Below are 11,888 nucleotides of genomic sequence, written 5' to 3'. Positions count from 1 at the left end.
AAATTTCCGCCTACATGGATTTTTTTAGGTTTTCTGTCTTCGTCTCGCGCATGCAATTATCATTGTTTCTCTGTCAGTTACATGGTTTTCTTGTAATCTTTCCTATGGTCAGTTTTAGTAGCAGGTCATATGTGTTTTTAATGACTGAAAACATGATTAGGAAAAACTACATGAATATTCTATTAATCTTAAAAAAATGAGAAGGGGCACAAAAGGTGGTAATTATTAGTCCAAAAAAAAAGTAAAAAACAATGTTTATTTGTCTTTGTTATGTAAACTAAAGAAAATTTAAAAGTAGCGAGATCACATTACTAACAAGTAAACTAACCATAATAAGCACACATACACACTTTATTAAACAATAACACAATTGGCTTAAATCATCCTATCAGCCTGTTGAAACTTCACTGATTATTATAGAAAATCATTTAATTTTCGGATAATAATTTAGTACTGTCAGGCAATTGCCAGTTAGAACCGTGCAATTCAATCAATTGAAGTAAAGTACGTTTCAGGTTGGCTGAACTGGCATTTGACAAAACCCCATCCCGAACGCAGGTTAACAAATCTTCTAAATATTCCGGAAATTTTTTTTCCAAGTCTGGACCGATCAACCTCAGCACGAAAAACAGACACTCCGCTTCAGACACAGAACAACAAGAACACTTGATCGGAAGCTTAATACAGGCTTCACAACACTTGACCAACATGATCAACAACAATCCTTGATAGAATTGTATTGATTCCATTCCATCGTTGATTTGTTGCTGTTTCAACTGTCCGTACAGTTCAGTTAGGAAACACATGAAGGATGTAAATCGAGTACCATCCACGGTTTTGAAACCTCTAAGTTTTTTCTCTCTTTTGAAGTACGTTTCCCGACACTCGATCAACAGTAATGGAAGGAAATCTTTCTGATTTTTCTCCTTCTCCTCTTGGATGATATTCATACATAATTTGGTTCCCTCTTTCCTGGACTTGTTTCCTTCCACTGCCATTTCCATGACAATTTCCACTAAATTATTTAGTAATAGTGTTCTTGCACGTGATTTTTTGAAGTTCTCCATTGCTGGCTTGAGTAAAGTAAAACTGCACACTGTACTTTTGTAAGACCGAACTGCACACTGTGGATGCTTGTGAAGTAATGGCTAGCTTTTCTGCTCACAAAGAGTACAAGACACTCAGGTATATTGGGTCATTTTTAATATTACAACTGTATTTTTATGGCCCTAATTTGGTTTAGGCACCTTTGTGTCAGTCTACAAAACCTTTGGAAAATCCAGGTATGCAGTTTTAGTTTAGAAACCTTCTTAAACACATATTTGCATTGTCACCCTTAAAATGACTCAAAAATATCCTAACTGTATTCTTTTATTGCCCTACATTTGTTTGGACCTATTTCAAACCATTACCATTTCTTAGAAATGCCTATTTTCACCCTAAATATTATCTTTTTGTGTACATCTCTGAGTCATTATTCTAGTGTTTATATAACTTTAGTAAAATAATTCAACAAATTAACTTATCTATTAATAAAGTTTTGCTTTAAAGATTCTCTGGCCTCTGGTCGTTAAAAATGGTGTTAATTTATAATAATTGAAGTTCCTTCAGGAAATCCTTATAGCCTGGTTGAGGTAAGGTAAAAGTACCATATGTTTTCCTACTTCTCATGGATATTTCAAACATTATTAAATAATAAAAATACCTTACTTTTACAGGTACAGTAACCTAATTAATTAAATAAAACACAACAGAGTGTAAACTAATTTAATAGAAAATTGTTTAAAACACAAATTGATAACATATCAGTATGACTTTGAGTTAAACTTAACCTTTTTTATTATTTTAATTAAAATGAGATGAGGATCAGGAGAAAATTTACACATATTGTTTTGTGATATAGAAAGAATGGCTTCAAAAGAGTCTTATGTTTTCTGCGTTTTTCACAACTTGTTTGTCGTCCATCTGAAAAAAACAAACCAAATGCGTCTTAAATAAATATTGCTACGAACTATTTAATGGCTAAATTGAATTAATTAGACATGGTATTTAATAAAGTGAATGTATCGATATGGTTGGAACCTAAAATTTAAGAGTCCACATGTGCTGCAGTTGTATTAATTTTAGCTAGTGATGAGTGAGAGTAAATATTTTGCTTTACCAGGAAAATTTGACCTGCAAATTATAATTAAATTACTGGTATATTTCCGCCAGCTCAAATTTAGACACCGCTTTTCTCCCTGACTGTCTTTTCAAACTGTGATTCTCGCAGTTCAAATTTTGACACCGCTTTTTTCCCTGACTACCAAATTTTGTACTGTTTTTTTATCTTATTGGATAGGAAATTTAATGAGGATTCTAAAAATGTGCTTAAAATAGTTATTTTCTTATTCCAAATGGGTTTTACAGGCAATTTTGTCCCTGACTGTCCTTTCAAACTGTGATTCTCGCAGTTCAAACTTTGACTCCGCTTTTTTCCTTGACTGTACCAAATCTTGTAGTGTTTTTTTATGTTATTGGATAGGAAATTTAATGAGGATTTCAAAAATGTGCTTAAAACAGTCATTTTCTTATTTCAAATGGGTTTTACAGGCAATTTTGTCCCTGACTGTCCTTTCAAACTGGGATACTTGCAGTTCAAACTTTGACACCGCTTTTTTCCTTGACTGTACCGAATTTTGTAGTGTTTTTTTTCAGGTTATTGGACAGGAAATTTAATGAAAATTCCAAAAATGTTCTTAAAACAGTCATTTTCTTACTCCAAATGGGTTTTACAGGCAATTTTGTCCCTGACTGTCCTTTCAAAGTGTGATTCTCGCAGTTCAAACTGTGACACCGCTTTTCTCTCTGGCTGTACCAAATCTTGTAGTGTTTTTTCAGGTTATTGGACAGAAAATTTAATGAAGATTCCAAAAATGTGCTTAAAACAATTATTTTCTCATTCCAAGTGGGTTTGAAAGCCAATCAATTTTGTCTTTGACTATCAACTGTCAAGCTGTGCTCAAAAGTTGCAAAAATTAAGGTTCAGAAAAGTTGTCTTGCAATATTCGATACAATACGTTTTTCTGAGATTTATGACAGTAGTCACGTGACTGTCTAGCTAAATTATCCTCCAATAACCACCTAATAACTGTGACTAATGTCAAAAGTGTAAAAAATTCGCTTCGAGTTTGCAAGAATTGCAATTTCGAAACAAAACGTTTTCGCAAAAAAGCAGCATTTTCTTGACCGATCACAAACTAGCAACAAGTCTGTACATGTGGAATAGCATTAATAATTTTTGATGTAGGTAGTTGCCTATAAATGCAATCACTCCAAATAGCGTCCCATTTATAATGCTTGATTAATATTTGTTTATAATAATAATAATCATTGTTTGCCATGTGTGTGTAATAATCAGAAGCTAATTAATTCGAAACAGCAGGTTTGTTACAAAGTCAGGTTGGCCGCCTACTATAACATTCCTATTTAGAATCGAAGTATTGCTTACAGAAAATTTGTAATAAATCGTAATAATAATCAGCACTAGAATTAATCAGTGGCGTGCTTAAAAATCTTCAACTAATTTGAATAAGATGTTGGGCTCTGATATTTTATGGGAGTCAAGTAAAATGCCAAATTTCTGAAGACAGACATAACATCGAAGAACCGTTATTCCAGTGGCGCAGGCAAAATCAGCAAACGCTCTTACAAATGAAAGTATAAAACCAACATAATATTTAAGTTTTTCTACTTACAAAACCTCCGAATACCAAGTTTCATCCAAATACAGAGCTTTTTATTGGTTGAATTAGGCTTACGTGACATTGACATTTTCTGACTACTACACTGTTAAAATTACGTACAAAGTAATGATAATTTATTACATTTTTACATGAAATTTTTTAACTTTAAGGACTAGTGTTTGGAAACTAGGTTTGAGTTTGTCATAAAATTATCTAAAACATTCCTTATTTAATTGATCCTGTATCTCTAAATATAAACAAAATTCCCATACAATCTCCAACTTGGCTCTCTTTTATGCGGACCAAATCTTTATGAGCCAGAATTTAGTATAAATTTCAGTTTTACTCATTCTTTATGTCAGAGATGATCAGTGACAGTGAAGTTCATTAATGTCAATTATACATAAAGGTATACATAGAAAAATCATACAAAATGGTTAGAATTTCATTACCGTATTTTGAAATATGAAGTATTGACATTTTTTTGAAGGCTAAGTTTTTCATGGTAAATTTGCTCAAAAAGGAAAAACCAACAAATTTCCTCTTTTCTGATAAGTTTAGCAATGATTTTATGCATTTTTGACCACCCTGTATGATTTGCGTATTGTTCATATTTCCGTAGAGTTCAGAGTGATTCAACCACTTAAAAGAATCGTTTTACAGGCAATCTTGTCCGTGACTGTTCTTTTAAACTGTGATTCTCGCAGTTCAAATTTTGACACCGCTTTTTTTCCTGACTGTACCAAATTTTGTAGTGTTTTTTTATGTTATTGGATAGGAAATTTAATGAGGATTTAAAAAATGTGCTTAAAACAGTAATTTTCTTACTCCAAATGGGTTTTACAGGCAATTTTGTCCCTGACTGTCCTTTCAAACTGATACTTGCAGTTCAAACTTTGACACCGCTTTTTTCCTTGACTGTACTAAATTTTGTAGTGTTTTTTCAAGTTATTGGGCAGGAAATTTAATGAAGATTCCAAAAATGTGCTTAAAACAGTTATTTTCTCACTCCAAATGGGTTTTACAGGCGATTTTGTCCCTGACTGTCCATTCAAACTGTGATTTTAGCAGTTCAAACTTTGACACCGCTTTTTTCCCTGACTTTACCAAATTTTGTACTTTTTTTATGTTATTGGGCAGGATATTTAATGAAGAATCCAAAAATGTGTTTAAAACAGTTATTTTCTCACTCCAAATGGGTAATACAGGCGATTTTGTCCCTGACTGTCCTTTCAAACTGTGATTCTTGCAGTTCAAACTTTGACACCGCTTTTTTTCCTGACTGTACCAAATTTTGTAGTGTTTTTCACGTTATTGGGCAGGAAATTTAATGAAGATTCCAAAAATGTACTTACAACAGTCATTTTCTTACTCCAAATGGGTTTTACAGGCAATTTTGTCCGTGACTGTTCTTTCAAACTGAGATTCTCGCAGTTCAAATTTTGACACCGCTTTTTTTCCTGACTGTACCAAATTTTGTAGTGTTTTTTTATGTTATTGGATAGGAAATTTAATGAGGATTTAAAAAATGTGCTTAAAACAGTCATTTTCTTACTCCAAATGGGTTTTACAGACAATTTTGTCCCTGACTGTCTTTTCAAACTGGGATACTTGCAGTTCAAACTTTGACACCGCTTTTTTTCTTGACTGTACTAAATTTTGTAGTGTTTTTTCAAGTTATTGGGCAGGAAATTTAATGAAGATTCCAAAAATGTGCTTAAAACAGTTATTTTCTCACTTCAAATGGGTTTTACAGGCAATTTTGTCCCTGACTGTCCTTTCAAACTGTGATTTTTGCACTTACTTTGACACCGCTTTTATGAAATAGGAAGTATTGAAATTTTTTTGAAAGTTTTTCATGGTAAATTTGCTCAAAAAAGAAAAACCAACAAATTTCCTCTTTTCTAATAAGTTTAGCACTGATTTTATGCATTTTTGACCACCCTGTATGATTTGCGTACAGGGTGACAAAAATAGTAAACCACCATACTTTTCTTGCACACCCTGTATATACTGGAAGCCAAAACTGTGTTGGATTAAGGAGTTGATTAGGAACATTTTTGGTCTCTTGCAATTATTTTGTAACTTTCACCGTTTTCTAGTTATTTAGCAAAACTGGTTTGATGCAACAAATTTACAAATCAGTTGATTCCAAATGTACCATAATTTACAATACATTAGTTTGGCAAAACTACTGTGAGTATACATGGTTTTGAAACACCCTATACATTTAGAATTGTTTACACTTTGTATACAATTTTTTTATTATATAGAGTTAAAAACCGTAGGGCTTAAAATAACACTATACACATATAGCAGGCCAATTGTGTTTTTATTGAGTAAAAACATGAGTATAAAAAGCTAAATGAGTGTTCTATTAATTGCCTACCTTAAAAAATTGAAGACCGGGACCGAAACGAGGTGATAATTAATCCAAAAAAAAAGTACAAAACAACGTATATTTGTCTTTGTTACGTAAACTAAACGAAAATGAAAAGTATCGCGATCACGTTACTAACCAGTGATCAGGCATGAACATATTTAAGCACCTTCGATCCTAGAATAAACAGAGCGCGCTTAAATCATCCCATCAGTCTGTTGACACTTCACTGATTATTATAGAAACTCTATTTAATTCTCGGATAATAATATAGTACCGAGGAGCCAGGCAATTGCCAGTTGGAGGCGTGCAATTCAATCAATTGAAGTAAAGTACGTCTAACGTTGGCTGAACCAGCACTTGCCAAAAACCCATCCCGTACGCTGGCCAACAATTGTTCCAATTGTTGCGGGATTTCCGTTTCCAAGTCTCGACCGATCGACGTCAGCACGAAAAACAGACACTCCGTTTCGGACAAACACTTGATCGGAAGACTGACACAGGCTTGACAACACTTGGCCAACACTGTCAACAACACTAGTTCAGGTTGAAGTGTTTCCACTTGATCTTTGATTTGTTGCCGTTTCAACTGTCCATAGAGTTCAGTTAGGAACCACATAAAGGCTGTAAACCGGGTACCATCGCCGGCTTTGATACCTCTAAGTATTTTGTCTCTTTCTTGGTACCATTGCTGGCAGGTGTTCAACAGTGATTCCAAGAAAGTCTGATTTTTCTCCCCTTGGATGATGACGACACACAATTTGGCTATGGCTTCACTGTACTTGATCCCTTCCACGGCCTTTTCCATGATGATTTTCACTAAATCCATTAGTGTTCTAGAAGGTAGTTGGTTGGGGTCCTCCATTGCTAGCTTAATATTAGCCTGGTCTTCTTCAGCAAACACTGTGACGTCCATGTCTTCTTTGACAATACTCTTCAGTTTGGATATGAGGTTTTGAGATTCAGAGGCCCCCATGCTTTTTGAGCGTTTCAAACCAGGAGCTTGAGATGATTGGTTGTTTTGAAACGTGGGCGTCCAACTGTTTTGGTGGTTGTACACTTGAGGTTGATTCTGGCCGGAAAACACTGGATGGCTCATCAAATCAGGGGCGTAGGTCGCGTAGCTGTGTCGTGGTAACCCTACCAACTGGGCAGCTGAAGCTGAATGCAGCAACGGCAAAGGCATCCCTGCTGGAAGAAAGGGGATGAACCCTGGATGGTTGACGTGACGTAAAATATTTCCACTGGATTTAGAGTGTTGTAAAGGCATTGGTTCAAAGCCCATAGCAAGGTGAAGGTTCCCACTAGACTTGCTTGATTGCAGTTCGTTCATGGTGAATTCCTTGGCGTGCACGTTGAGCTTGCCAGGCACGTGAGGTAAATCTGTACGTACATTGGGCGGTCTGTAGATCTCCATAGTGGGTTTACCGCCCGTTTTTAGGGTGGCCATAGTTTGACTGCGTCGTTTCAGAGACTCTCTGCTCGATTTGACGAAACTTCGTTCCCGCATTATAACGCCCGGAACACCAGCAGAAAAGTCAGTTTTCTGACTGCGTTTCAGTTGGGGCGCCTGCGACATCGTCTTAGTCAACACTAAAAATTCAGCGATGATGTTGTCACTGACTGGGTGATTGTTATTAGTAATAATAAGCGGCGTGACCAATTTTGGGACGTACAAGGTTGCACCGCGGCACTACAACACTCTTCGACACGTCCATCGCACTTTTACATATTTCCTGCCCAGGAAAAAGTCTAAAAGGAAACTACAGTGAATAACAAATTCGTAGGATGCACCGCGACAGTCTTTCGCACTGGCCGGGCCAAACTGTTCAACTCCACACCATAAAATTAGATTGCGTATATTTTTAACTGTGAGATATAAATAGGCGATGAAAAACTCTAGGCTTTACATATGTACAGACACACACATGCATTATATAAGTTCATCAAAGTACGACGCGAGCTTTACTGTGTTTGTTGACTTAATTGGGCGAATAGTTTAAGTGGGTGTGTTTTACAAAACCCACAACCAGGATTAGTATGCATATAGCCCAGGCTGCACAATCAAACACATATTATTTCAGAAAAAAATTGAAATTTAAGTTGTACACAGGGTGTTTCTTGTTATAACAGAAAAATCTACCGCCAAAAAGTTTCCTCATGCAAATATAATTTTAATTTTTTTTCTGTCTACCCTGTATTAACAGCCTTTTTGAAACAAATGCAAAATCGTTCATTAATGAGTCCCGTTAATGCACGATTTTATCATAGGCAACCAAATACACTCATAGTATTTATCTTTTTTATTTGTGTTAGAGAGAGAGAAATAGACGCAGATTCTTTAGTTGACATCCACTATTACGACAGAACTAACTGTCACTGTCATTGTCAAGAATGCCTGTGATTTCGGTTTGTCGGTCTTGGTCAACTGACACTTGTTTTTTTTTTAAACTTTCTATAATTATAAACATTTATTATAGACTACAGGCGACGGAAATATGTTGTAAGAAACTCTTATATTAATGAACGATTACTAGTGGTGGATGGTAAAAGATACCTTAAAAAAATTGGTGACGACTTCTAGCGGGCAAACGGCTAACCAATCGATTTTTATACGTCAATGGGAAGCTCATTTCATTGGCTGTCCATCGACATATAAAAGTGCTACAAATGCACGTATGTTATTTACGGTTTAGTGACAGGATGCACCACAAACATTTTTTGACGTTAAAGGCTAATTTGACTGAAAATTAGGAAAACACGTGACTTACTAGATTTACCACGACGTAATGCTTGGAAATTTTTTGAAAAACTGTTTTTGCAAATGACAATTTTTGTAAGGGTCAAATTTGCCTGAAACACCGCCACTATCCTAATGAGTTTTGCGTTATGTTGGCCAGTTAGTGCAAGCGAAAATCGACCTTAATGAATGTATTTCTACAGTTTTGCTACTATACTCTAGATTTGGCAATCATTGTGCTAGGTTTGTGCCAAATATAAGGGCCGTATCTGCCCGATTAAAAAAAAATCTTTTAAAGATATTAGAGCGGTAACAGTCAAGGAAAACATTTAGTTAGCTTTGGAGCCCTCTGACGGCCAAACGAAGCAACCTATCAACACAGGCAACATATTTTTTTGGAAAGCCCATTTTATTTTCTATCCATTGACATATGAAAGTCTATACAAAGTGTTGTGTGTGACAATAAAGACAGTTTTGACTAAATTTGACCACTACCACTTTAACTTTCACTAATTCGGTTATTTTGACAGTTGGTTAAATGTATCAATTTAAAAAGTGATTTTTTTAAATAAGTGGCGTAAAACTTTTTTTTGACCACACTGTATTATATATTTTGACGTTTTTCTGCACCCATTTCTAGAACAAACCTTGTCTAACATGACAAAACACAAAAACCAAGAAAAAAACTTTTCCTGATGTGTATAAATTAAAAATGTTTTGGAGACCAAAAATATTACATTTTACATAAATGGGTAAATATCTCAGAAACGGATACAGATAGGTATATGACATTAATATACGAAATATGTCTAGAATTTGACGTAAAATACAAAAATAAAAAAATATACAGTGTATCCCATTCTAATTAATTCTTTGCACGCATATTTTTTAATTTTTACTTTTTTTAATTCAAAAAGGTTTTTTTAGACTCTCCAGTTGTGATAATTCAGGAAGTTAGTGGGTATTGTTAGGCTAGGTTAGGTTAGGTTAATTATTAGGAATTACTGGGCATTACAAGAAATTATAGTAGAAGGCAATATATCGGCCGATGCACGTCATTGACGTTTAACGCGCCTCGTTGCCAAATGTTTAGTTTTTTCATTAAAACACGAACTTTACATAAATTTTGTTTTTATTTACTTCTCATATAGCAGTTGACTCAGCTTTTTAACAGAGAATTTTGAATAACAATATTAGTCAATATTGAGTTTTTTTTGTCTCTCTCTGTAAGCAGTTTTTAGTCAAGTCATCAACAACAAAAACAAAAACAGGAAACGGTCAACTAACAATCTGGCAACAACGCGCACAACTCGTTAAACGTCGAGATCGAGAAGGTCACGTTTGTGTCAGAATTGCGTTCAGTTAATAAGCGCGTGTTAGAAAGAGAGCGATACAGGTCGCAACTAATCGCTAAGCAATACGAATGCATTTTCAAAACGTCAAACTCACTGATTACGTGCATCGCTCCCATTAGTGCCCCTGTGGACCATAATGGGCATTACTGGCATATTGTGTACAATATTTTACTCAGCGGTTTACCCCTCGGCATTATCTTATCAGGCAATCAAATACGCTCATAGTACAGTTCTATCCTTTTTTATTTGTATGAAGCAGAGAGAAATAGACGCACATTCTTTAGTTGACATCCACCATTACCGACAAAACTAACTGTCATTGTCATTGTCAAGGGTGCCTGTGATTACGGTTTGCAGTGTTGCGTATACAACTGACAATTAGTTTCTTTTCAAATTTTGTAGGATTATAAACTACAGTTAACGGAAAATAATTAATCGCTTATAATACACTCGTTAGTTAAATAACTATTAATAATTCCAATTAAATCTACTAGTTTCTTTATGATATTAAAATTGTTGTTAATTACAGGGTTATACCAGTTTTGACGCACAGTAAGGGATGAAGTTGTCAGCTGTCATTTTCAAAAAAATTTCGCCAAATTTTTCCAATTTTTTTAATCACCTTTTACTAATTTTAAAACACTATGCAGCCAAAACGTTTTCTAAAACTTATTGTATTAACTTTTTTTTGTGATATAAAACTTACATTTCATATCTCCAAAACGAAGCATTTGGCACACGATTCAAACAAACTATTTTGATTATATGACCATTAGCCCATTTTGATTCTAATATGTGGCACTTGTAATTTTGGAAAACCCTGTATAGTAGGATAAATACAAAAATTGTGTTCACAAGTTAATAATAATGTCCTCGCATCCTCACTTGAATAATTATAAAAAACACACGACGCAATAATTAATCATCGCCGTATTTGTTACTGTTCGTTAAAAGATTTTCAGTATTTCGCAGGCTTGTCTAAAGCAAATCTAAATATTTACTTCAAAAAGCAAACATTTTGCAATAACACATGTTATTTTATTGCCCGCTTTGACCTAAAAATTATACAATATATGTAATTGTTTAGAAGTGAAAACCACATTTATTTATTTGGAGTTTAGATACAGAGAGTATAAAAAAGGGAATATGTTACACTCTGTAGCACTTTAAAATATTTAGTTTATTGTTTATTAAAATATTAAAAACAATTTTTTGCACTTGGTAAAATTTATTGTGAATGTGGAAATTTAAAAAAAAAAAATTTTAAGTCATAATCAGTTTTGTTTTTATTGTATTATTGTTAGTCCATAAGAATATTCATCTTCTAAATATTTGTTTTGATGTTGTTCTCCAAATTGCGTCTTTTACTGCTTTCCTCTAACCATTAATCATACTTTTGTTGTTATTGCTACGTTTTTGTTTGTTTTAAGTAAAAAAATAATAATTATGAATTTGCACTATAAGCTTGCGCGAAAAGATCATTGAATAATAAGTTTAGCAACACATAATGTTAACTGGTCGAATAAAAATATAAGTGGATATAACTAGGAACAAAGTTCTTGTTATTAACTAATAAAATTATTATTCAAATCAATATGTAAAAAAATCACCTTCATAGTTACTACGGATTTGCAATCTGGTCGAGACGGGTATTTTGTAAAAAACTTTTGCATATTTATATAGTTATT

The 11,888-nt window shown here is 34.1% G+C and overlaps 2 protein-coding genes and 1 long non-coding RNA gene across 3 annotated transcripts; all 3 read right to left on the bottom strand.

Annotated features, from left to right (window-relative positions):
- Positions 1–428: 428 nt before the first annotated feature.
- On the bottom strand, positions 429–998 carry LOC145724641 (MIF4G domain-containing protein B-like). The gene has a single exon (XM_081972996.1). The coding sequence runs from the start codon at positions 996–998 to the stop codon at positions 429–431; it is 570 nt and encodes a 189-aa protein (XP_081829122.1).
- A 755-nt stretch (positions 999–1,753) lies between these two features.
- Positions 1,754–11,863, bottom strand: LOC145724987 (uncharacterized). The gene is made up of 2 exons (XR_014177141.1): positions 10,907–11,863; positions 1,754–1,965 (listed from the first exon to the last, which is right to left on the bottom strand). It is a non-coding gene; the product is annotated as an uncharacterized LOC145724987 (long non-coding RNA).
- Positions 6,039–8,032, bottom strand: LOC145724978 (uncharacterized). Its single transcript, XM_081973496.1, has one exon. It carries the CDS (start codon positions 7,682–7,684, stop codon positions 6,353–6,355), a length of 1,332 nt encoding a protein of 443 aa, XP_081829622.1. The 5' UTR covers positions 7,685–8,032; the 3' UTR covers positions 6,039–6,352.
- Positions 11,864–11,888: the final 25 nt, after the last annotated feature.

The sequence above is a fragment of the Ips typographus genome, linkage group LG2, assembly GCF_016097725.1.
Source record: "Ips typographus isolate SLU linkage group LG2, UJ_Ityp_2.0, whole genome shotgun sequence".
Taxonomy (NCBI): Eukaryota; Metazoa; Arthropoda; class Insecta; order Coleoptera; family Curculionidae; genus Ips; species Ips typographus.
Note: the sequence above shows the minus strand (reverse complement) of the source record. Positions and strands in the feature narration are given on the sequence as shown.